Source organism: Typha latifolia, chromosome 3, assembly GCF_019914945.1.
Source record: "Typha latifolia isolate L0001 chromosome 3, TyphaL0001v2, whole genome shotgun sequence".
Classification (NCBI taxonomy): Eukaryota; Viridiplantae; Streptophyta; class Magnoliopsida; order Poales; family Typhaceae; genus Typha; species Typha latifolia.
Genome location: NC_133088.1, coordinates 2,712,050 through 2,738,899, shown reverse-complemented (window position 1 = coordinate 2,738,899; position 26,850 = coordinate 2,712,050). Strand labels below are relative to the sequence as shown.

Genomic DNA, 26,850 nt, shown 5'->3' with positions numbered 1-26,850 from the left:
ACAATACCAACTCTTTTTGTTATGGAGAAATGACACCAATTCTAACAGAAACGAGAACAGATTAAGAAGAAAAAGGATCAAAAGGAAAAGGCGAGGTCAATATTCTTTGATTAAATAAAAGCCGCCTCCCCACTTTTTTCATAAATAGGTGGGATTAAAGGGCAAGAGCAGCTGTCCAGTCACAGATTCAAATGAATCCAAACAGAGTGAATTGAACATATAAAAATTCCGAAAAAAAAACTTAGCTTCAGTGTTTGCAATTAAACAAAATCTGCACGCATCTTTTTTTGAACCTGGAAATTTTTGTTTACTGTAGCTTGCAAGGTAGAGAGGTACAACACCTGCCCGTATTTCTCACATGTTATCTGCATGGACATATTACTTACTGATAAAACCATCTTTGTCTAACATATAGTGTTATCATGCTCCAATGATATTCCCTGTGCTATTATCAGAGGTATGCAAGGTAGAGAGGTACAACACCTGCCCATATTTCTCACATGTTATCTGCATGGACATATTTGTTACTGAGAAAACCATCTTTGTCTAACATATAGTGTTATCATGCTCCAATGATATTCCCTGTGCTATTATCAGAGGTATGCTAATAGGTAATCTAAAATAAATAGCAGATTGCAGTGCAAGAAGCGCCTTGAAATTTGTCACTATGTGCAATGCACCCTGAGTCATGCCACTGAGGAAGCACTACTGGCTTCACCGTCAGAATCTGCCTTAGGTCTCTTTATAGAGTATTCAATGTCATTTCTTGGAGATGAAACTGTGGAGGATGAGGATGATACGTCCGGTGCTGGATTTGCCAATTGGGATTGCCTCTGTGACTGGCTCCTGAAACTTTGTGATCTTAGAGGTGGTGGTAGTGGTTCGGGAGCTTGCTGAAGTCCTTGGCCTTCACTGGCAAGCCTCCTTAGAAGGTTCATAACTGTAGGAAAAAATCTTGCTGACAGAGAGAGGATCCCTGAGAGCTGCATTCATATAAATTTGAGCAAACAGAATGATTACAACCCTAAGACACAAAAAGGGGGAAAAAATCTCTTCAGAATACATCAACATATCGTGAATTTTCTATCTTGCAGCTTTCAGTAGACCATAGCAATAGTTAGCCAACTTTTATTGGACATTTCATGGTCTCACCATTCCCTTTCCGCCTGGTATTCTATGAAGACTATTATTGGTTTTGGTTTTGATCTTGTCAAGGTTATTATTACGTACCATTTCATGCATCCCCTTACATGATCATCTAGTAAATTGATCCCAAGATCATTGACTGATGCTATTGATCAGATTAAAGTCTCAAAGTAATTATTTGACGACCAAATTATAGTGTTGAGCTCTCTCTATCTTTATTACTGAATGCTAAGGAACATAATATCATATGATTGATTTCACAGAAATGCTGGAACTGACTTGAAAGGTTCTTTTTGTTTATGTAAATTTCAAGTTTTCAACCATAATGGAGGAGTTCTAGGTGAGTTTTCATCCTACTAAGCTGTCTTTGCCCTGTCATCTCTAGGCCTTCGACACAGTTGAAGATGAGATTGGTTTTTCATAGATTTTGCCCCTCACCACAAACTATGTATTCCTCAAGATGCCTCTTCTCTTTAAAAACAAAAACAAGCATTATTACATTCTATTACAGCATAGCTATCTTCCTGTATCTCGAATTGCTGGTTGTCTACTTGTACTTGTGGCATCCTATTTTCTGTCGTTAAAAGAACAGTTACTATTCTCAAACTAAACTTACACTTCAAACACCATAAACCAACAATGTTGCCAATTTGCACAGGAAGGAATATATAGAGGCTATATTTGTTTCTGTCCAACAAATTTACAGTTATATACTCTCCTCTCCTTGTTAAATATGATTGGGAGATCAGTTCCTAACACACTCATATCCCAGATTTTATTGCCATATGCAGATATGAGATACTTTACCAAGCAATCTATTAAAACTAGATTAATTTTTATATAAATCATGATCAGCGCCTCAAAGAAATCGATAGGCTCTACTCAAAGAATCTGCTGAACTGAAAACAACAAATTAATTCAGTAGCCATATGATCTTACCGTGCTGCTGTGGAAATCTCTTGTGACATCGAGCTGTACCCATAAAGCTTTGGAGAGTAGGAAGATAACAAAGAAAACCAATAGATATAAAGGATTCCTGTAAGTCAACAAATGAAAAGCAATGTTAGCTAGGAAAGCTGCAGAAATGTAAAATCTTCACAAATATAGAATCCATGTCTTTACCGCAGAAGCATCATAAGTTCATTAAATCCGAGAATTGCTATGGCAGCAATTGCCCAAGGAGGAGGCAGCTTACTATTACTGCGCTTGTGAGCTTCCTGGAAGAAAATAGGGAATGCATTAAAACTGAAAGAAATGGGATAAACTACAAGCTGAATTTGGAAACGTAGACTTAGTTAAGTACTTTTCTTAATAATGGAGAAATAATATCGATGATGATACACCTTTTAAGTTTTAACTAACATCCCAGTGGTTGAGATACCTGATTCCCCACTGAGAGGTGATAGTTAGGCTCTACCCATGACATGATGCACATTGTTTTAGTCAATATCATTGAACCAAAAAATTCATTCATATATAATGTTCAAATATGGAGGAAAGAAAGATTTATCACTATGACTCCATTTTGCATGTTGGGATAAAGGGGTTTATCTGCAATAAACCTCCTTTTATTCCAAAAATCCTTGTCAAATATTTGTGATGCTATTTCTTGTTTTTCTCAACAACAAAAAAAAAAAAAAAAAAAAAAACACTATTGACACTAAACTATGAAAAGGGCAATAAGGTTAATTTAATCATTTTTATCTTGTATCCCAACTATCATAACCAAACATCATCTTATTCCATAATTTTGTCTTACCAACCAAACATTTAACAAGAAATTAGGATAAAAATTCTTTTATCCCCAGATAAGTCCTTATTTTATCTCAATTTTAATTTTCCTTATCCCACAACCAAATGGGTAAGATAAAACAATTGATTTGGGACCACAGAACAGAAGAAGATATATATAATACTCACATGACCAACAAAGATGTATTCTTCCCTAACCATATTATAGAGATTTCAGATTTCCAAAGAATAATAGACAAGCCTATAAAGATGCTCCTGGATGCACAAAAAGTATGTAATATAAGAGTTACCTTAGGAAACAAAATCATTTTCTTGCAGGCCATGCAGTATGCATGAGTATATTCCCATAAATTCATTCCTCAATAAATCTCTATCATTAACGGTCCAAGAAAGTACATATTTTTCCAAGCAAGTATATCCGTGTATGCCACCCTTTAATGTGGAAAATCTGATTTTTTTCTGTAATTTTTTATAGAAATTTGCAATACTAACACAACTTCCACTCAACTTAAAATACTAGATGTATTATGTGTATCTTCTGCATGAAATTACAAGAATGTATCAGACCTTCATCTGCATGTCATGTTCATCACAAGAGAGGAAAACACAGAGATAAAGAACACTTGTTTGTCTGTCAAGCAAGTCCTGGGTATGAAAGCATACCGAGGAAGTTTACATTAGTAGAATTCCAAACAACAACCAGTTTAGACAACCAATTCTTCAATTTGGAAATGTAAAGAATTTGATATAGTATGAGGAGTTGAGGACTAGATGGAAAAAATAATATCAGATGATAGCTAAAGAGAAAAGAACTTTTAGGAGGATCACAAAAATGGATGTGTACCTGAGCAGAAATTGCTTGCGTGACAGTAAACTCAGTTTCTGCCTTGAACTGTCTCCACAAGGATTTACACTGAACTGGAGTAATTACTGTATTTTTTGGAGGAACCTGTTCCGCGAAGGCTATTTGACATCATTTGCGGTCTCAAATTCTTAAACTACAGCTCAAAACAATAAAATACCTCTTCCCATGTACTTGAAGCAAGTGGATCTGCAGAAGCTGTACTGATCCTATCTTGGGCAACTGGACCTTCTATAAGTGCTGACTTTAGAATATTTTCAATTATATCTGGTTTTTCATCCAATCGTATGACAGCCATTGTGGATAGAAGCTTCAGAGCCTGCAATATAAACAAGTGTAACAACACCGCAGACCTTGATTCATTGTATTGAAAGAAGATAATCAGTAAGATACTGCAGCTCGAGCATCCTTTGTAATCTTCCGGATATCTTCCTTTCCTGTCCAGACCCTGGGAAATGATTCCTTGTCATGGCTGAACATTATTGAGAACCTGAATAATAAGGCGGTGACAATTTCAGGTTTATAGTTGCTTAAGTAATGATGAGGATAACATGAGATAATCGATAACTACCTATCCTTCATATGTATCAAAACCTTGCTTGCTTCCTCTCTGGATTTCTTTTCCACCACACTTCTTGCATAGTCCTTCAAATTTACCACCATTCTATCAGATGTTACACGGTCCATTTCAAAACCAGAAAGGGAAGTTCGGAACCCTGAGAGAGCATTCTCTATTTCACGTTTATAAAGATTTCTTATTGATGCCCAAGTATCTTTGCTAGAAGCATCAAATAGGGACTCCACAGGTTCAGCAAGTCCTTCTGTAAGCTGTGTCTGCATGACAACAGAATTTATCTTATTATCTCATTGGATCTGCATATCATTGTGCAATTTGTAATGATAAAATGAGAGCGTAAACATATAAAGATAAATAAAAGAAAAGGCTGGAATTTCTTTGAATTTTGTCAAGTTGGTTTCAATTAACCTCATAGTGACTTGTCAATTCAGATAGCTTTGCACTTTCAACAGAAACTGCATGTGCATCTATATCACGCTGAAGTTTTTCTTGGATTTTAGAAGCATCCCAGTCTGCCTGCTTGATTGCCACGTCTAAAATGGAAAGGCTCATCAGATGACCAAAAATATTTAGTTGTTGAACATCAATTAATGAATATCATGGCAATTGCACATCTGTAGAAATATACTCAGAAAAAGGAAGATGAAGAGATTTAGTAAATAGAAGTTGTGGAAATAGAGCCAAAGGAGTTTTACATTGGCAAAGAGGAAGCCTTTCTTTTTTCTGTTTTTCTGGACTAGATTTCTATGAATAGCAGTAGTTCATAAAGGTTCATCAGGAAAAGGGAGAGAGATGACTGCAGTCGCAAATAATTAGTAGGAAAAATAGAATAAAGAATATTTATGAATCTGTTATCTACCAATGTAGATCTATAGTCATACAAGTAATAGAAAGTCAATGACATTCCTTTGCAAGGAGCAAGGCACTATTTAGATCTCTCTCGGATTCTAACTTTTAAATTGGATGCATCCGTGTTTGGTGGTCATTTTACTTGTCCTCTGTTTGAACAGCTGTTTGCATAATTTCAGCTTCTTATGGGTCTCCCACTAATTGATTATTTAAAGTGTGAAGTTATGCAGTTTACCTTCATATGCTTGATCAAATTCATGCATAGAAGACTGCGTACAGTCACGAACAGATACTGCGAACCCCTTCCCACTCTCAAGAGATTTTACAAGATCGCCTTTAAATTTGTCAAGAGCCTTGGAACGCAGATGTCCCAACATTGCCTGGAATGCAGGGCGCACAAGCTGCCAAGAACACGAACAATAGTCACTATACAGAGATAACGGGATAAAAGTAAATAAAATATACAAGGGATAATATACCAGATGCAGCATGAATTAATCATTGTTCAAACTTCACAGAAATAGGTCTCGTATTCAATTGGTCCTCCACCATCAGCGCCTCATGTAACTAGTTAGAATGAACATCAATATTGCATTTTCATGCCTTCTCTAAGTATTTTTCCGGTTTCCCAGATTCTCGTTGAAAGTTGAAACCTTAGCTAAAAGGAGAAACCATAAGAAGAAAGAGGGACTTACCTACCAATAATATACCAATTTTAATCCCTTGACTAAACAAATTTTCTGATGACTTTGTTTCCCACTCTTAATTCTGTAATACACCACATAACTGGATTTTGTGGACAATGAAATGATACATGAACATTTGAACTTTTTGTATCAGTCAGCAAAAGGACTGCCATAACTCGGGAAAAACACTAAAATTATTTGAAAGAGTAAGTGGATGATGCTACTAGAGATGTCTAGGCTTCTATTCTTCTTCTGTTCTCACACCGAATGCTTATTTCTTGCTTCATATGTCATATCCTCACCTTAAGGGTAATCACACTTGGTTATCTGTCTATAAACTTGGAGAACAGCCCTAATCTCATCCTTAACCTAACATTGTATTGGTAGCAGACCCAGCTGCAGCTGTACTTATATTTCCTTCTTGCATACTCAGTCCGCTTGCGCAACTGTTCTTTATTTGTTTCTTTCTGTCTGGAACTCTCACCTAAGATGTGATACTGTAAAAGGGAGAAATTAAATAGAATGAGAAGATTGATTTCCATTGAGATGAATCGTGTACATTTAAATAGGAGGAGATTATAACAGCCTTTCCTACAATCAAGCTTACCTATCCAAAAGATTAGGATAGAGCTACTATATACAACGAAGGTGAATAACTATACAAAGAATGTAGATAACAACAGATTAACCAAATCAATTACAATATTACTGAATTTGTTGTCAATATTTTTTTCCAACATTCTCCCTTAAGTTGGAGAGTGAATTTTCTGCACACCCAACTTGCGAACTATAGGCACAAAGGTTTCCTTTCCCAAATGTTTAGTTAATAGATCTACCAATTGATGTGTTGAGCCAATACATTTAGTAATTATTAAAACATCTTGAATCTTGTGTCAAATGTAGTAACAGTCCATTTCTATGTGTCTCGTGCGTTCATGAAAGACTAGATTGACTGCTATATACAGAGCAGCCTTGTTGTCACAATATAAGAAAGCAGGTCCATGGTGAATAAGGCCTAAGTCTCCTAATAGGCACTAAAGCCATGTTAGCTCACAACAAGCTCCGGTCATTGCATAATATTCTGCTTCGACTGAAGACAATGATACTATCTTTTGTCGTTTTGATTTCCATAATATTTAGTGAGGTCCCAAGGAACACATAGTAGCCTGTAGTGGACTGTCTAGTGAGAGGACAACCTCCTTAGTCCGAATCATAGTAGGCTCACAATTTCAGGTCACTATTTGAAGCAAAGAATAGACCTTGACCTAGGGCATCCTTTAGATATCGAACAACGTATAAAGCTACCTCCATATGATGTCTTCTAGATTGATGCATGAACCTACTCAAGACATGAACAAAATATATGATATTTGGTCTTGAAACTGTCAAATATACCAGGCGGCCAACTAATCTTCTGTATTGGCCTAAGTCTCTAAGCAATTCATCCTTGTCGAACAATTTCAAACCTCTCTATGTAGGAGTATCTAATGGAGCAACATTTAATAGGCCCACATCTTTGATTATTTCTAATGCATATGTTCTCTGTGACATAAAAATCCCCTTCCTAGAGGCAGAGATTTAAATTCCTAGAAAATATTTCAACTCGCTAAAGTTTTTAAGATTGAAATTGTTATGCAAATGCTTTTTGATGGTAGCAAGACTATTTAAATCATTTCCAATGATCAAAATGTCGTCGACATATATTAAGAGAAAGGTAAAAGACTTGCCTCTCTTTTTGGTGAAGAGGGAATAGCCAACTCGTGATTGTACAAAGTCAGCAAAAGTGATGATAGAAGAAAACTTTAAAAATCATTGGCGAGAGGCTTGCTTCAATCCGTAGAGCAATTTGTGTAGGCGGCAGACGAGATGTTCCTCCTCATGTCTTCGAAGACTTAGCGGGTGGAGACATGTAAATCTCCTTAGTCAGGTCACCATGGAGGGCGCTATGGACATCAAGTTGATGGAGTGGTCAGCCCTTGGCAGCAGCTAATGCAAGAAGACAGCAGACATAAATTATTTTTGCGCAAAAGAGAAAGTCTCTTGGTAGTCGATCATTTCCAATTGGGTGAAGCCTTTTGCAACCAGACACGCTTTATACTGCTCTATTGTGCCATTAGATCTATGTTTGAGCTTGTAAACCCACTGACATCCTATTGATTTCTTGACGATTGGAAGAAGGGTCATACTCCATGTGTTGTTGGCAACAAGGGCATCTAACAACTTCATTGAAAGAGGCCAACTCCCATTCTTGACTGACAGAAGCAAGAAACGATTTGTGCGCAGGTGTATAGCGATGATAAGAGATGTAATTGGTTAGTGGGTACCTTGTCTCTTTGCACGAATCTAAAGAGCAGAAGGTGACTTGATCGGAGCGAGGATGCATGACAACGGAGCAGAGGTATTCATTTAACCTCACGGGTAGATTAGATTGTCTATTGGAGTTGCGAAGAGGAACATCGGCTAGTGGTGGCTCTTGTGTTCCGATAGAGTGAGTGGCGGTAGTATGGCAAGGTGGTGGTGGCTATGAGAAAGTAGAGTGGAGGGCTTTCAAGAAAGAAGTTTCAAGTGGAACTGGTGGAAGCGGGCGGATTCGACAACGATATGCGTGGAGGATAGGTGGCAGTTGCTGATGTTGTGGTAGTGGAGTTGCAATGGAGGATGGTGGTGAGGTTGCCGAAGATGTCGTGGGTTCGGATAGGGCAGGATTTGGAGATCATGGTGAAGATGGTGGGTTAGGTTATGGTGAGATGGGTGAGTTGGGTTTAAATAATGGTGAGATAGGTGAGTTGGGTTCAAATGAATGGTCATATAGGCTTGCTGTCTGGGTCAGTGGAAAAGGCAGAGAATAGATATTATTTGAAGAATAAGGGAAAATATCTTCTTTAAAGTGGACATCTCTATTTGTGAAAAAAAATTTGGTTGACAAATCAAAAAGGTTGTAACCTTTTTGACCTATTGAATAGCCAATGAAAATGGAGGGTGTAGCTCGATAGTCAAATTTATAAGAAGTGTGGGCATTGGTGGCATAAACCAAGCAACCAAAAACACGTAGGTAGGAAAAAGTAGAAGGTTTTGAGTAAAGAGGCTTGAATAATGTCTTGTCGGCTAGAACTGGAGAGGGTAACTGATTGATGATGTGAACGGCAGTAAAAAATACATTCTCTCCAAAATTGGAAAGGAAGATTAGCTTGAAATTTTAATGCTCTTGCTACTTGAAGAATGTGACGATGTTTGCATTTCACAACTCCATTTTGTTGAGCTATGTAGACGCAAGAATGTTGAAAATGGACACCATTATCTTGAAAAGAAGAGCGAAGAGAGATAAATTCACCGCCACTATCACTTCGAACAGTTTTGATATGAGTTTCAAATTGAGTAGAAACATAACTAAATAAACGCTTTAAAAGTAGTTGTGTTTCATCTTTATGTCACATAAAAAATATCCAAGTAAAACGTGAATAATCATCGACAATGGTGAGAAAATAATGAGAACCAGAAAGGGAAGGATGTCGATAGCAACCTCAAATATCATAATAAATAACATTAAATGGTTTGAGACAGTATAACTGACATTAAAAGGTAAATGACTTTGTTTGGTAAGTGGACAAATGGAGCAAGCTTTATTGGAATTAGCATAAAATTTTAAAAAAATTTGGGCAATAAAATTCAAACAGGAAGATGATACATGCCCTAAGTGATTGCGCCAAAGGTCGATAGGTGAGATGGTGAGATTGCATGCAGGTTGGTCTGAGGACTTGGCTTATTTAGTGATAGACTTTTCAGCTCCTAATGCTACCAGATAATAGAGTCTATCACACAATTTCACTCAAACCAATCATTTTCCTCGTATCCAGATCCTACAAAATACACTAATAAGGAAAAAATATCACCGATCAATTTAAGCCCCTTGTCAATCGCCCTACTGATAGTAAATCAACTTTGAATGTAGGAATAGATAACACATCATGCAATTTATAGACAGAATTAAATGGCACGGACCCTTTAGCAATAGTTTTGGCCTTCTTTCCACTAGGTAATAATATGGGTGACAATGAGCAACTTTTGTCTTCGTGCAGTATTTTTTATGATGGGGTGATATGACTTGTTGCACCACTATTGATAATCCAACTACGATGAGTTAATTTAGACAAGCCTAGTTTTGTGACTGCATTTGCCTTAGAATTAGGGATACCTTCTGCTCGATTATTGAGAAATTCTATAATATATTTTAAACGGGTTTTTATAAATGTAGTGTTAGATCTACCTTCACAGCACCTAGTTGACTACAGAGTAATTGGGCCGACCAAAGCCTAGGCTTGGATTGGACTTGGACTTTGGATGACTAGGAGGATAGCCATGTAGTTTGTAACATTTTTGGACCCAATGTCCATCGGCATCGCAATAGGTGCAATAGGGTCGCACCTTTCTAGAACTGGGTCCACTGTGTCGGTAATTAAAATTAGGGCTATGCCTTTTGAGATCTTGCTAGCGATCGCAATTGGGTTGGGCCTCATAAAGTCGATCGCTCCTCTTGTTCTTCCCTAGCACCGACAGATGGAGCTTGCAGACGGCCATGGCAGCAACTAAGTTGGCTCGGTGAAGGAAGAGGCAACACCTAGATGACGTTGCTTGTCCTCTTGGGTAACGGAGGAGTATGCTTCGCGGACCGAAGGGAAAGGTTTCATCAGGAGGATCTGGCCGCGGATTGCACTGCAAGATTCATTCAACCCATTAGAAATTGCATTACCTTTTGTTGCTCCAATTGTGGTGTTTCACAATGTGTCTCTAGCTCGTTCTATGGGGTTTTCAATTGACTGTAATAGGTAAAGACATAGGTGGTTTCTTATTTTTGGAGGGCAATGTCCCATTGGATCTCAAAGATGCGGGCTACATTACCCTGAGAGAATCAAGCATCGAGGTCCTTCCAAACTTCTCTGGCAGTGGAATAAAAATTCACTGTCTGCGATTTCTGGATCACAGGTATTGACTATTCAAGAATAGATAATGTCATTGCATCTTGACTAGATGGCGTGACCTTCAAGATCATCTGCTTCTGAAGGAGCTGAGATAGACCCATTAATGAATTCGAGCTTGTTTCTTGTATCCAAGGCTCGAATCATGGATCTTTCCAACCGGAGTGGTTATCTCCATTAAGGGGTTTGGAAATGAGGACCAATCTGAAATGATCGAAATGATGAAGGGTTAAAGAGGTCCACAGGAGATTTTTCTTTCCCGACCTTCGATGGATCTAGCAAAACAGCACCTTGGGAAGAAGGATGATCATCTTTAGTTATTGAGGGTAATGAAGGTTTTGGTGGATCATGATATGGCTACGATAGAACTTGGTTGCTAGTGTTCTAGCTCTGATACCATGTAAAAGGAATTAGAAGATTGATTTCCATTGAGATGAATCGTGCACATAAATAGGAGGAGATTACAATAGCTTCTCCTACAATCAAGCTTACCTATCCAACAGATTAGGATGGAACTGCTATATACAAGGAAGGTGAATAACTATACAAGAAATGTAGATAACAAAAAGATAACAACAAATTAACCAAATCAATTACAATAGTAATTGAATCTGTTGTCGATATTTCTTTCCAACAAATACTCTTTGCATCTATCTCTACACTTTGTCAACCTCCCTAATATGATTGCTCAAAACTTTTTGCTTCTCTTCTTATATCTCTCAAGAGAAACTCCCAGTGTGCTCTCACTTTAAGGCAATCGACACGTGAATCCCATGAAATCCCTTTTGTTCAACGTATGAACCGAGGGCTTTCAAGTTTCTTACATTTTCTTCTATGATCTTGTACCTGCTTACTTTCCACTTTAATAGAGCTCAATAAATTCTTTAACAGTCCCATAAACACAATTTTATTCAAACTATGGACCACCCTCACTTGAAAATTGTAAAGAGGGAAGGAAGGACATTCTCTAGAAGCTAATCAGAAAGTAGTCAAATAGAAGCCCCACAATTTGAAAGATAATATGGATTATGGAAATGATTGTAAAGCAATGAGGCAGAAAAGTCAAACAAGACATGGATAGCAACAAGTATTTTCTCTAAACTAGCAACATACTTGACGTAGGGCATAGAGTCATAGTAGGAAGTTGAATAAGATTCAAGGTAAAGCAATGAGGCGGAAAAGTCAAACAAGACATGGATAGCAACAAGTCTTTTCTCTAAACTAGCAACATACTTGATGCAGGGCATAGAGTCATAGTAGGAAGTTGAATAAGATTCAAGAGATAAAGAGAGAACGGATACATGGATAAACAAGATAGACTTGACCAAAGAAGTTATCTTCTCTTTATATATCGATATATAAACAATCTTAGCTTAGTAATGGTCTTTTCTAAGAACGTTATTTTGCCTTCTAAGGGAACTATTCAACTTGTAAAATGACTCCTTTGATGAGATATATCTTCTATTATGTCTATCTTTCTAATGACTTACAAACCAAGAGCAGTCTTTCTTTGTTTTCTTAGTTTAATTTGTTACAGATCTTGTAGGCTGTAATATGAGCAGTAACTACTACATTTCAGTGAACAGTATTCATAATGATATCTGCTACGAGTGCCACAGTAAATTCAGACCAATGACTCATGAATATTCCAAAAACTAAGAAATAGAGGTCTACTAGAAGACCCAACAATTAGGGTTCCAACTAAATTTGGACTCCCAATTTCGGCGTACAACTAAATTTGGACCCAACAATTAGGATTACTAGAAGACCCATTATTTATCCCCACCTTCTTATGTTACAAAATCTATGATGACAATGTCACATTTGTAAAGAGGTCAGTCTGGAGTAGTACTTACAGCATATGTAAGGAACTATCTACTAAGATGGAACTAAATTCTTTTATACTAATGAGAAAAGATTTCTTATTTTTCAGTTTGCAAGAACTGCAACCAGGCAAGAGGAAAAGCAAAATAAAAAATTGCCTCACGTGTAGTGCTCTAGATTCCAGCTGTTGTCTTTTTGCTGTCCTAACACCTTCATCAAAATAGATAGCTTCCTTGTCATACCTACAAGAGCATTTATTCATGGATCATTTTATATAGAACATAGAATTCAAGACCCAAATAAATCATAGATGGTCTAGGACCAAAAGGAAACAGCATTTAACAGATAATATCAGCTCAGAGATGCATTTATCATAGTAGGAACCTCAATTAAAATTTTACAACGAGAATCCTATTAAAAGATTGAGAAACTATTCATGGTTTTATATTTTATATTTTAGAGATATGAAAATGCATTACAAGATCATTTCTTTTGCTTTTGAGCTCATGAAAGTATTGTGTCAACCAATAAAATCAAAAAGCAAACAGAAACATGATTTCCTTCACCAAATTGATGTACCAAATGAAGATTAACTTTACCTTCGATTATGGCATACATACATACATACATACATACATACATACATACATACATGCATACATACATACATACATGCATACATACATACATACATATTACATACATCATATATATATATATATATATATATATATATATATATATATATATATATATATATATATTACAGTAACTGGTTTATATATGTACGGTGTGCTTTGTTGAACTTGTGCTTAAGATAACTAGGACATGTTCAACAAACACAAAAGTATATTTTGCAACCAACAGTCAACAATACTGTGAACTGGTTGTTTGGCTGACATGCAGCAGGGTTAAATTATGCAGGAAGAAGGTCCTTCTTTCATCTTATCTTCTCAGTACATGAAGGGCAGAAAAAAAATCTTGAGAGGTCATTAGATAGACTTGCAGACTACTTGGAATAAAAGCAACTTAAGATATTTGACAATAGATAGCTCATTGGTTTATTATTTGCAAAATCATATTGAAGTTGTGAGTCCATTTTAAAAAAGAAAGTTATTGATAAGATTGATCATACCATTGGAATATATACGCTAGCATATCACTGTGCACTACTAGATAATTGGCAAAGTCCTACCTTTGCTTACAACTACTTGTAGAGAACCTTGAATAGTCCAGAAGCCAATTATCTGTTGTTATAAGAAACTTTAAGAAATAGTCACCTCCTAACAATTAGAAACAAACACTTTAAGTAGCCACCTCCTAACAAAACATCTAAGAGAGAAACCAATGGATCTCAAGATAAGGGATTCATCCTGTAAGATCATTTCCTTGAACCATGTAATCTGACCACTGCTGACGGATCAGTCCAAAGATATAATAAGACTACTGCTGATTGATTCGTTTAAGGATATAACTAGAAGTGAAAGAAAAGATTGAAAAGATGTGGAGAACTGCCATGTCTCATATATAGGTTATGACCCTCACAAAACATGCCTTCTCTAAAAAAAATCAACAATTAGTACTGTTTCCATGGTAAACTTCACAGGCCCTGCATACCCAGTAATTGTTTAATTTGTATTTATCATGGTGGAATGGTAGGAACCTTCACACAAAAATGTAAGTAGATGAAGTACAAAAGATCTTTCTTGATAATGAAATTCCAAAGGCCATGTCCTAGCTTCAACACCACCAATTAACAAATGATAAATCAGAAATGCAGCTATCATAATTAATGGGTTCTAGTGCTCTTTAACATGTGGGTTGACAGGTCATCACTTTGGCATATATCCCCTAGCAGTGCAATATCTACTTGATATAGTCAAGAACTAAGATATTCCCCTGCATCCAGAATACTGATGTGTACTGCACTACAGGCTACACCACTAACATGCCTGTTTCAGTCCAATAGTTGTGTATCTGACATGAGGTGTGCCACAGCTGAAGGGCCCAAGGGCATGTCATGGTAGGACGAGCTGTATGAATGGTTACAGTAAAATGTCAAAATACGTAAAGTCTTACTCTGACAGACTATAATCCAGAATGGTGCTGAGCTTTTTCCCGAAGCCTGGGACTGGACCATATTGGACAGCCTCTGCCAAATCTAACCAACTCTACAAAACATTGCGAATATATCAAATACTATAGCCTTACTAACAGGAAAAACGAAAGAAGTCTCTGGATTAAGTGCTTCCTTACATCATCCGAGGTTAAACTACTGAGCTTCTCATTAGCAATCTCTTCGCACCGGACAGTAGCAACCATTACCTTGCAAATTAGAGCAAAAAAGAGGGGGGGAAAAATAAGGGAGTGAACATATTTGCTGTGTGCCTGTGTATCAACTTAAATAGGCAATTACTTAAGAGTCAGAAGGTCTATTGCATTGAACTGATTCTTGCAGAAGAAACATTCGATGCCTCTAGTGAATCAACAACCGTAAATTTTAATATCCTCTTTTATCAGTGACTATGATAAAACATTGTCTATTTAAATAGAAGTATGAATGCATGGTTAGTCACTAAAAAAATAAGTATTTATCTATATAGGGTTCACAAAAAGAGTTGGCTCCCCAACTCACCTTGTGAGCAGGAAGGTCAAGATCCTTATTTTCTCGTATAACTTTCCAAATTTGCTGTGAGCTGAAGGAAAATCCTGAAGCAGGTATAACACCTCTTCTATCACCTGCAAGACCTCCTGGTGCAATGGAATGTACAAATCTCTGCCTTAGTTGTGCAACCTGATTAAAGTAGAAAATAAGCCTCTTGTTCCTACCTTCGTATCTATCAAATATTAGAATTGAGTAAAGCACAAACATTACTTATAGCTAAGTTGTGATGAAAAACAGTTTAAATGAAAAAGCTTCCACTTGAACAACTTTCTTTCTATCCAATCTCTCCGAAGAGACACAAGGTATACTGTTTTCAAAACATAAAATGTGATGCTCAAAAATAAAAAATCAAATTGCAAAAGGGAAACTTCTTAGTCAGTCGTGATTACCTGTTCCTTGAACTGTTCTTCCTTTTCTTCAAAACTAGACAAAGCTGTGACTTCCACCTGTATCTCGGTAATTTAAAGGTATAAAGAAATGCGTCTATTGACATTCTTTTGTTGAAAAAATATACTTACATTGAAAAATTCACTAAGGGAAGTGTCCTTGTGTGCCTCAGGCTTAGAAACAGCATCCCATATCTGCTAAGATTGGCAACAATTATAAAATTCAAAAAGAAGGGGAGAGATAAAGAAAATCTAGATGTGGGCACCTTTTGTATATCCTCCCTTAGAACTGGTTCTAAATGCTCTAGTGGAGTCTGCAAGAAACAAAAAATAAAAACAAACAAGCTGGAGATGTAGCAGAAGTGAGAGAATAGTTCAATGAAATATTGCAATCGTTTTCTAGATGAACATTAACCTAACATGGGATGAAAAAGAGAAAACAAAAGGTAAAACCTTGGTTTTGTCACGAATGACAAACAGTAAAGTTGTCTTACGAGGACTGAACAAATGCATCATGACCTAGAATACCAGCATATTTAGAGAGTCAGAAAGTTATTTGGCATTTTAACAAGAACAGAAAGTGGAATACCTGAAACACTGTCTTCAGAAGTGGCTTGTTTGCAGCTTGTTCTCGTCCGATATCATGGCACCACCTAGGCAAGTTTTACATTTAAAGAAAGCAAGTAAATGAAAGATTACAGCAAGTAAATTGACTAGAATGGTTCAGTCTCTCAGAAGGTTTTACTTTAACAATTGAAAAGGAGTTCCTTTACCCTGTAGCAGATTCACTCGAGCTGAGAATTTGGTTTTGAGAGAGAGAAGATAAAAATGATATAATCATTGACTCACATATTTATTAAAACAATGTCTGAAATTGCCAATGCAAACAGTGCACTTTGCTTCTCAAATGTAGTATCATCCTGAGAAGGAGATAATAGGGTAGTCCTTGTAAGAAATGATAATAGCTCCACTTTATATTCCAAGAAATGCAAGAACATCCAGATTCCTTAAAAGGCATCAACTTATGCTCAGTTCAGTTCAGTTTTGACATGATTCAAGTACAACTGACATTTGTAGGCAAACAATATGCATGACCCACTTATATTCTGTGTCTCATATTTTCATTCAATTGCATGAATTAAGTGTTGTGCTAAATGCCAAATGGGTGATGGAAGCGGAAGCAAAACTTTCACTCCCAAATATGACCAATGGAATAGTAATGACAAAATCCAACCAATTTGAGAAAAACTCAAATATGGTGATAATAGTAGAGAAATAACAATCAAATACTTCTAAGCGAGTATTACGCTTAATTTGAGCCAAACTTCAACAGTTCTCTACATTGGTGAAAACCTCAAGACTTCAACAAATTGCTCTCCACTACTACAAAGTGATTGAAATCTCCCAAAATGTACCACCTACAAATTTGCATTATAAGACACCAAATCCAAAATTAGTTAAACATGAGTGACATTGATCAAATCCAAACAATATTGGAACTTGATCTTTGTCACTATTTTCGTCAACATATCTGCAATCCCAATCTTACAAAGGAAAATATCCTCTTCTTCTAAGATTTTCCTCACAAAATGAAATCAAACATTGATATGCTTTGTCCTAGTATGATGAACTTAATTCTTTGCCAAACAAATTGATTTATCAAATGTAATATCTCTGCTTTAGCATTAATGATTCACCAAATGTAATATTCCTGCTGATAATCACTTTCTTCAATTCCGGCCTCCAAATCCAAAATCCCTTCACATCAGTGCTAAAGTCCAAGAAGATATCCTTCTTGGCTCAAGAATCCAATTTGTGCTCCCTAACATGGTAATATACAGAACAACCAAAAATATATAAGAAATTATAATCTAAAACAGGTTTGCCAAATTATACCTCCAATGGGCTCTTCCCATTGTTTATGAATGAAGATAACTGGTTTGATGAGATGGCATGCATAATTCACGATCTTAGCTCAAAACTCCTTGCCCAAATCAGCATTGGGCAATATACACAACACCTTCTCTAGTAAGTACGATTTAGACGCTTAGTCATGCCATTTGCTGAGACGTTTCTCTAACAGTGAAGTGTCATTCAATTCCTTCTGATTTGCATAGTTTCATAAAAGGATCCGATGTGTATTCACCACCATTATCCGATCTGAGCTTTTTGATCTTCTTGCTAGTTTGATTTTCAATTATCATTTTTCAATTCTAAAATATTTTCAGCACTTGATGCTTATGATGTATAGTGTACACTCAAGACCTTCTAGAATGACTATCTACAAAGGTCATAAGCCAATGTTTTCCGCCCAAGGAAGCCTTTCAGATAGGTCCCCAAACATCTGTATAAATATAGTTCAAGATACTCTTAGTTCGATGCACTCCAGTAGCAAACTTGACTCTTGTTTACTTGCTCAAAACACAATGTTTGCAAACTTTCAATTTGAGACTCTTCATGCCTTTTAGCAATCCTTCACTTAACAAGTCTTGTAATATTTTTTTCTCCCGGATGCCCCAACCTCATGTGCCATAATCTAGTAGTGTTAACCGAATAACCGCATCAACTAAATTGCTTGAAGCCACGGCTATACTACCGATATCCATAAAGCCATGCAAGAATTATAGATTTCTTTGATGCTTCACCTCTCAAAATAATAGTGAAGCCCTTTAATTCTAGGACACCAAAAGAAATGAGATTCTTCCTTAATTTCGGTATGTACCGGACTTTAGTCAGCTCTTTCACGGACCTATCATGTAGCTTTAGGCGGATGGTGCCAATACCTTTAGCTCTATACGGGCTATCATTGCCCATAAATACAACTCCACCTAAGATTTTATTAAAAGTGGAAAACCAATTCGGGTTGGGACACATATGGTATGTGCACTCAGAATCCAATATCTACTCATCTGTGTCATAGCAAGAACCGAGCCTATCAGGGCATTCTCTGAATCCTCATTATCTGAAAGTGCCACATTTGCCTTTTGAGATTTCTTGTTTTTGCACTTCAATATGGGACAATCCTTTTTTCAATGCCCTTTATTTTGGCAATAAGAGCATTGGCATTGTACAATCAATTTTTCATCTCAAGATGCACCTCTTGACTTTGAGAAAGATTTACTTCTTTTCACAAATTTCCTATTCTCCGATCTACCCCCCACAGTCAAAGCATCTGATGATGACTCATCAGTAGCTTGGTTATCTAATTTCCAATACTAATTATTAATTAATGCATTTGTAACATCATCATAATGTATAAAAAAATTTCCATATAGTAAAGTAGTAGTGAGATGGTCATAGGTATTCAACAACGAGTTCACAAGTACCAATAGTGGCTAGGCTCTCTTGATTTTCTAAAGCCATAAAATCCCAACTTTAGTATTTATGGGGTTGACTTAAAGCTGAGGAAATCCCACAGGGTGTTCGACGCCCTAATAATTCAAATCCGAAAAGCAAAAGGGCGTTCAAATGCCTGTAGAGTGCAATTCCTCTTGGGTTTTTGCGTTTGAACGCCCCCCAGGCCCGTTTGAACGCCTTCAGTATAGCAAGATGGAATACTTGATTTGAGTCAATCATCAACAATTCTCCATATTGGCGAAAACCTCAAAACTTCAACAAATTACTCTACACCACTACAAAGTGATTAAACCTCCCAAAATTCACTGCCTGCAAATTCGCGTCCTAAGACGCCAAATCCAAAGTTAGTCAAATATGAGTGATGTTGATTAAATCCAAACAATGTTGGAACTTGATCTTTGTCACTAATTTCGTCAATAGAGCTGTAAGATTATCTACAGTCCAAGTCTTACAAAAGAAAATATCCCTTTCTTCTAAGATTTCTCTCACAAAATAAAATCGGACATCGATGTGCTTTGTCCTAGTATGATGAACTTGATTTTTCACCAAATAAATTACACTTTGGTTATCACAATGTACCTCCACCTACTCTTGATATACACTCAAGTCATCCGTTAAGCCAATCAACCAAATAGCCTCATTTATAGCCTCCATCACTATCATATACTCAACCTCTATGGTAGATAAGACAACCGTCGATGGTAAAGTAGACCTCCAACACACCAGCCCCTAGCAAGTGTGAATACATATTTTGTAGTAAATCTGCGCTTATCCAAATCACCTGCATAGTCTGAATCCACATATCCAATAAGATGCAGACCAAGTCTATCATCTTTCACAAATCTCAATCCAAATCCCGAAGGACCATGAATGAATCTCAAAACCAACTTCACCGCCTACCAATGCTCTTTTCTCGGAGCATGCATGTATTCGCTGACAATGTTGATAGCTTCTAAAATATTTGATCTAAAATGAGGTGCTAACAGTGTACTAGCTTATTTTGTCTTGTTGTTAATACCAAATCGCTGTAATACTTTCTTCAAATATTGTTCTTGTGTTAAGCATACTATCCCTTTTCTTTTATCTCTTCTAATTTCCACGTTGAGTATCTTCTTAGTTTTTCTTAGATCCTTCTTTTCAAAAAAATTATGCAATTAGAGTTTTAATTTATCAATCTCCTCCTTGCTCTTAGATGTTATCAACACATCATCTACATATAAGAGCAAATAGATAAAGAATCCATCTTGAAGCTTTTTAAAATAGACACAATGGTCATAGTGGCTTTTCTTATATTTTTGCCTCCTTATAACTGATCAATACATTTATACCATTGCCTTGGAGACTGTTGTATGTCATATAAGGACTTCTTCAATTTGCAAACCAAATTTTCCTTCCCACCAACTTTGAATCCTTCTAGCTGGGTCATATAAATATCCTCCTCCAAATCACCATGCAAGAAGACTGTCTTCACGTCCATCTGAATTTAGCTCGGATCAAATTGAACTACCAAAGCTAGTAAAATCTGAATAGAGGAATGTTTCATCACCAGAGAAAACACTTTATTATAATCAATTCCCTCATTTTGTGCATATCCATTTGCCACCAATCTAACTTTAAATCTAACTCTGTCATTCGATTGAGGATCTTCCTTCTTAACATATATCCATTTGCATCCAATTGCTCTCTTCCCTTTAGAGTGCTCCACCAAATCTCAAATCTTATTCTTATCAAGAGCTTTTATTTTATCATTTACTACCACTTATTCAATTTGCACTTTCGGTGTTCCTCATCGCTTCTTTGAAAATAGTGGAAAAGTCTTCATCAACCATCGAAAGTGCATAAGCCAACATATCTGAATAGCATGTTGGTCTTCTAATTTCTCTTCTTAGCCTTCTAACTGCTATGGAGTCTTGCTTATCTATTTCCGACTCCAAGGTGTCATCCTCCTGCAAATTTGATTCTTCTTCGCTATTTGCCTCTTCTAAAGATATATCTTGTAGCGGACTTAAATCTACCTCAAACTCTACTTGCTATGGAATCTTTCCAACACTGTCATCAACCGGGCTATCTAACTTTTGACTTTGCTTCAGCCTAGATGATTTATCAAATGTAATATCCCTGCTGATAATCACTTTCTTCAACTCCGGCCTCCAAATCTGAATTCCTTTCACACCAGTGCTAAAGCCTAAGAAGATGCCCTTCTTAGCTCTATGATCTAAATTGCTCTTGCTAACATAGTAATATGTAGAACAACCAAATATTTGTAAGAAATTATAATCTGAAATAGGTTTGCCAGACCATACCTCCAATGGGCTCTTCCCATTGTTTGCGGATGAAGGTAACCAGTTGATGAGATGGCATGCATAATTGATGGCCTCGGCCTAAAACTCATTGTCCAAACTAACATTGGACAATATACACCGCACCTTCTCCAATAAATTATGGTTTAGACACTCGACCATGCTATTTTACTAAGGCGTTTCTCTAACAGTGAAGTACTGTTCAATTTCTTATGTTTTGCATAACTTCATAAAAGGATCCGATGTGTATTCGCCGCCATTATCAAATCTAAGCTTTTTAATCTTCTTGCCAGTTTGATTTTCAATCATTATTTCCCAATTCTGAAATATTTGCAGCACTTGATGCTTATGATGCATAGTGTACGTCCAAGACCTAGAATAACCATCTACAAAGGTCACAAACCAATGCTTTCTACCCAAAGAAGCCTTCCGGACATGTCCTCAAATATCTGTATGAATATAGTCCAAGATACCCTTAGTTCAATACATTCTAGTAGCAAGCTTAACTCTTATTTACTTGCCTAAAACACAGTGTCAGCAAACTTCCAATTTGAGACTCTTTACACCCTTCAGCAATCCTTCACTTGACAAGCCTTGCAATGCTTTCTCTCCCCAATGCCCCAACCTCATATGTTATAATCTAGTAGTGTTAGCCGCATCAATTGAATTGTTTGAAAGCGCAGCTACTCTATCGATGTCCATCGAGCCATGCAAGAAGTTTAGATTTCTTCTTCTTATACCCTTCATTACAACTAAGGTTCCTAAAGAAACCTTCAATGCTCTACCTCTCAAAATAATGGTGAAGCCGTTTGATTCTAAGACACCAAAAGAAATAAGATTCTTCCTCAATGTCAGTATGTGTCAAACTTCAGTTAGCTCTTTCACGGACCTATCATGTAGCTTTAGATGGATGGTGCCAATGCCTTTAATTCTACATGAGCTATCATTGCTCATAAATACGGCTCCACCTCAGATTTTATCAAAAGTGGAAAATCAATTCCGGTTGAACACATATTGTACATGCACCCGGAATCCAATATCCACTCATTCGTGTCACAAGCAAGAGCCGAGTCTATTAGGACATTCTCTAAATCCTCATCATCTAAATGTGTCATATTTGCCTTTTGAGATTTCTTATCCTTACTCTTCAATATGGGACAATTTTTCTTACAATGCTCTTTATTTCGGCAATAAGAGCATTTACCTTTCGCAATCATTTTTTTTTATCTCAAGATGCACCTCTTGGCTTTAAGAAAGATTTACCTCTTCACAAATTTCCTATTCTCCGATCTACCCTTCATCATCAAAGCATCTGATGATGATCATTAGTAGCTCGCTTATACAATTTTCGATACTCATTGTTAATAAGTGCATTTGCAACGTCATCATAATATATAGAGTCATTTCCATATAGTAAGGTACTAGTGAAATAGTCATAAGTATTTGGCAAAGAGTTCAAAATTATCAATGCTTTGTCTTCATCCGAGATCTCCACGTCCAAATTTTGAAAATCCGCAAGTAGTTTGTTGAAGAAGTTCAAATGCCCAGCTATAGGTATTTCAATCTTGTACTAAAAACTAAAAAACTTCTTTTTCAAATAAAGCCAGTTTTAATGCTCTTCATCATGAATTTGTCATCAAGTTTCTTCCACAAGTTCTTCACTGAATTTTCCTTCGTTACAAAGTACTTTTGATCATTTGCTAAACAAAGCCGAATGATGCTACATGCTTCTATCACTTTACATCGCCACATTCCAAAGTTATCGATGTCATTAAATTTCTCTACTTCAAATTTTGTATTTGAGACAGCCTTTTTCGATTTGGATGATTCCAACATTTTTCAAAATTTCTCAAATCCACACTATTCACAAATCCAAAAGCCTAAGTTTGAAACCTTGGAGCTCTGATATTAATTGTCGTGCTAAATGCCAAATGGGTGATGGAAGTGAAAGCAAAACATTCACCCCCAAGACCAATAGAATAGTAATGGCAAAATCCAACCAATTTGAGGAAAACTTAAATATGGTGCTAATAGTAAGGGAATAGCAATCAACTACTTCTAATCAAGTATTAGACACCCTATTGCATGTAATCTAAAATAATAAAAGTAATAGAGACGAGAGAGAGAGACACACACAAGGATTATGTGGTTCGACAATGTGCCTACATTCACGAGCGGAATAATCTTCAATCCACTATGCAAAATCTCAATTACAAAGAGTTTTCTCAACTCTAATCTCCCTCAATACAATGGTGGCTAACTCTCTTGATTTTCTTTTAAGCATAAAGCCCTAAAATCCCAACTTTAGTATTTATAAAGCTGACCCAGAATTCAAATCCGAAACACAGAAGGATGTTCGAACACCTATAGGTAGACATGATCATTAGGCCCGACTCGCCCAAACCCGGCCCGAACCCGCCCGGTTTTAATTGGGCTAAGCCCGGCCCGAGTCCAATTTAGGCCAGGCCTGATCCGAGCCCGAGATGGTAGTAAGCGGCATGGGCTAAGCCTTTGCCAGCTCCGCTTGACCTGAAAGCCCGATCTACTACTCTCATCTATGACCCAATCCATAATGCATGCATATTCCTCTAATTTTTTTAGTTCCACATTGGATATTTAGTAAACTATATATCAATATATAAGTATGTTCCCATGAATAATAATTAAAATATCTTCATATAATCTCATTAAAATCAACCCAATAAAATATAATCTTTTTTATATTTAATTCATTATGTTAAAGCCATTATATCCAACCCAAGCCCAATATCTAATGGGCTAGTGGGCGATAACGGGCTAGAATATTCTAGCCCGGCTCGAACCCGGCCCGGCCCTCCCGATAATCACATCTAACTGTAGGGCCGTTCAAATACTTATAGAGTGCAATCCCTCTCAGATTTCTGCGTTCAGACACCCCCAAGATTCGTTCGAACGTCTCCAGCACAGTAAGATAGAACGCTTGATTTGAGCCAAACTTCAACAGTTACTATTATTACCGATAACTCTTTCTACAAATATCACAAGGCAATCTATGTAACGATAGAAAATTAGCATATATATATTTGAATAGTATGCTAAGGTTATGTTTAAACTTTAATGCATATCAGTGATAACTTTTTTGCATAGGTTTGTAGTTGTTTCATTACTTACCTATATTTGTCATTCATAAGCAATACTTCTCATCAATCTCATAAAAAGAACATCAAAGCACACATATGCAACTACATATCCACGTGTACTAAGAAAATCAAGGCATTAAAGTTATATACTTAACCTCTCCTCTTTCCCTTCCATCTGTGCCCTCCAAGTCCATGATGATTGTGCAAGGTTCAATACCAACACACCGTGCTAGCCAGATACCTCTGGTTGTTTGATTCCTAATGAAAGAAGGATGTCAATCAATTTTTCATCACAACAAAACTAAATGAAAACAATGAATCCTACATGATCCACTTCTTTACTATAAAGAGGTTCAATAAAAATGCACCTTCCCCTGAAAGCATCCATCTCCCTGAAGTTTGTGCCAAATAGATGGTTAAGTAAGGTGCTTTTCCCTGCTTAAATGAAAGCCATTGAAAGATAAAAAATTATGCAGCTTTGAAAAGTAAAGCACAAAGGTTGTAGGTGCATATTCATAGAATTTAATTTGAATAAAGAGAGCAACAAAAATATAGGCAAATTGTGTCAAAGAAATCTGCTTTTTCTTTCTTTTTTTCTTTTTTATGGAACACAATCTAAAGTAGTTATGTTCCTTGTTCCGGACCCAACAAAAGTAAATTGTCAGGAATATGTTACACACTTCGTTCATTTAGCAATGATCATAGACTCTCGAGCCCTTTCTCAATTAAATACAAATATAAAGAAATTCCAAAACCATATCCTCGCATAAGCCACCACACAGACAATTCATACAGATAAAACAACAAATGCCCTTTCCCGGCCGATACGTCTGTAGTCGGTTCTCACATCTTCGTCAACCCAGCAAAGAGAATCTTCCGAGGATACAAAGAATGCAAAAAATGTCGATTCACGTCGTAAATTTTAGTTAAAAGACTCACTAAGGCATGAAATAAGTCGTTACGAACCCCATAACCGAAAACCTATTTCTCATCCAATTCAAGAAAACACCAAAGAAACGAAAAATATAGTCGGATCCGCTCACCGCTGCTCTGCGGCCCCATGATGGAGACGACGGCGTAGGAGAGGCCGCACTCGCTAAGCCTCACGGACCTCATGAAGTCCTCCACCCCGGAGACATTGAACTCCCCGTCCCCGTCGATCAGCTGCGTCGAACAGCACAACTCCTCCCCCATCGCAGGTCCACGAGACAGCGCTCCAAGAGATCGGTGGCGTTCTTGCTGTTATTGATCGGGAACCCTAGAGTTTCGGAGAGAACGAAGCGAAAGGAGAGCGATGGCGAAGGCGTTACCGGTGGTGCAGCGGAGCTCTCGGTTTGCTATTTTGGGTCGTCCCCATGGTTTCTTGAATCATGATTATATATATATAGGAGAGAGAGAAGCTTCGCACGCCGTCCGATCTGATGAATGATATCGAATAAGTATGGCTTACATGGTATCAATGTAATATAGTGTGGTATGTGTGTGTGTGTGAGAGAGAGAGAGAGAGAGAGAGAGAGAGAGAGAGAGAGAGAGAGAGAGAGAAGAGAGACCAAGAATACTTCCCTCGGCCTAAATATTAGTTCTTGTAATTTGAACCATCTCTAGGTGGGAAAGGGTTATATTTATGCTGACCAACTTTTCAACATGACGATACTACCCCTAAATTGGATTTGTATTGGAGACTTCTAGGAGCGGATGAATCAAGGACAGAGTATCGAAAGCATAACTCCGGTCTGGCGCAGGTTCTCTTCTTTAGCGGCGGCGGCGGCCGGCGGCGACGACGAGTTTCTCCCCTTCTCTCCCTAGCCTAGCCTAAGTGACTAGGTGAGGGAGGCCTTCCCTCTCTCCTTGTTTCTTCCTTTCTCCCCTTCTCCTACTCTCTTCCTTCTAAACTTCTCTCTTCTCCTATTTTTTTCTCCTTCTCTCTTTGTTGGTATCATCCGTCTTTCTCTCGTCGTCGCCCCGGTGTCGTTCTCCTCCCCACTGCCGTCGTCCCTCCCTGTTCGGCAGCAGTAACCTCCTCCTTCACCGCCGCCGCAATCCGCTATCTTGTCGTTGTCTCATCACTTCTTTATTCGTTGGCGTCCCCTCCTCACCTCCGTTGTCCCCTCCATTCTTGATAGCCGCAACCCCCTACTTGGTTTATTTTTCATGTTGTAGGATTTTGATGTTTTGTTTTCTTTTGTCGTGATGTTCTTGTGTCAAAGAGATCACTCTATCCCCTCTTGCTATACATCAGGTTCATGTTCAAGGATTAAATGAAATTTGTGTAGACGAGCTAAAAAAAAGACTAATTTACTTGACCGGTACTTCTGGTATATGACCGAGTATTATCTAATCTCAATCATTGAATT

The 26,850-nt window shown here is 37.2% G+C and overlaps 1 protein-coding gene across 4 annotated transcripts; it reads right to left on the bottom strand.

Moving 5' to 3' along the window:
- Positions 1–77: 77 nt before the first annotated feature.
- On the bottom strand, positions 78–26,747 carry LOC140783546 (protein ROOT HAIR DEFECTIVE 3 homolog 2-like). 4 transcript variants are annotated; one of them, XM_073130453.1, is made up of 23 exons: positions 25,807–26,747; positions 25,540–25,735; positions 24,865–24,931; positions 24,652–24,754; positions 16,570–16,640; positions 16,310–16,373; positions 16,174–16,239; positions 15,987–16,034; positions 15,853–15,915; positions 15,724–15,780; positions 15,305–15,463; positions 14,926–14,994; positions 14,749–14,840; positions 12,833–12,911; positions 5,422–5,587; positions 4,746–4,870; positions 4,332–4,594; positions 4,154–4,250; positions 3,921–4,079; positions 3,743–3,847; positions 2,269–2,363; positions 2,086–2,182; positions 78–983 (listed from the first exon to the last, which is right to left on the bottom strand). In XM_073130453.1, exons 2-23 carry the CDS (start codon positions 25,688–25,690, stop codon positions 687–689), a joined length of 2,493 nt encoding a protein of 830 aa, XP_072986554.1. In that variant the 5' UTR covers positions 25,691–25,735; positions 25,807–26,747; the 3' UTR covers positions 78–686. The 4 variants fall into 4 exon arrangements, with proteins under 4 accessions (XP_072986554.1, XP_072986555.1, XP_072986553.1 ...); XM_073130454.1 differs by having other exon boundaries at positions 25,540–25,914; positions 26,047–26,747; XM_073130452.1 differs by having other exon boundaries at positions 25,540–26,747.
- Positions 26,748–26,850: the final 103 nt, after the last annotated feature.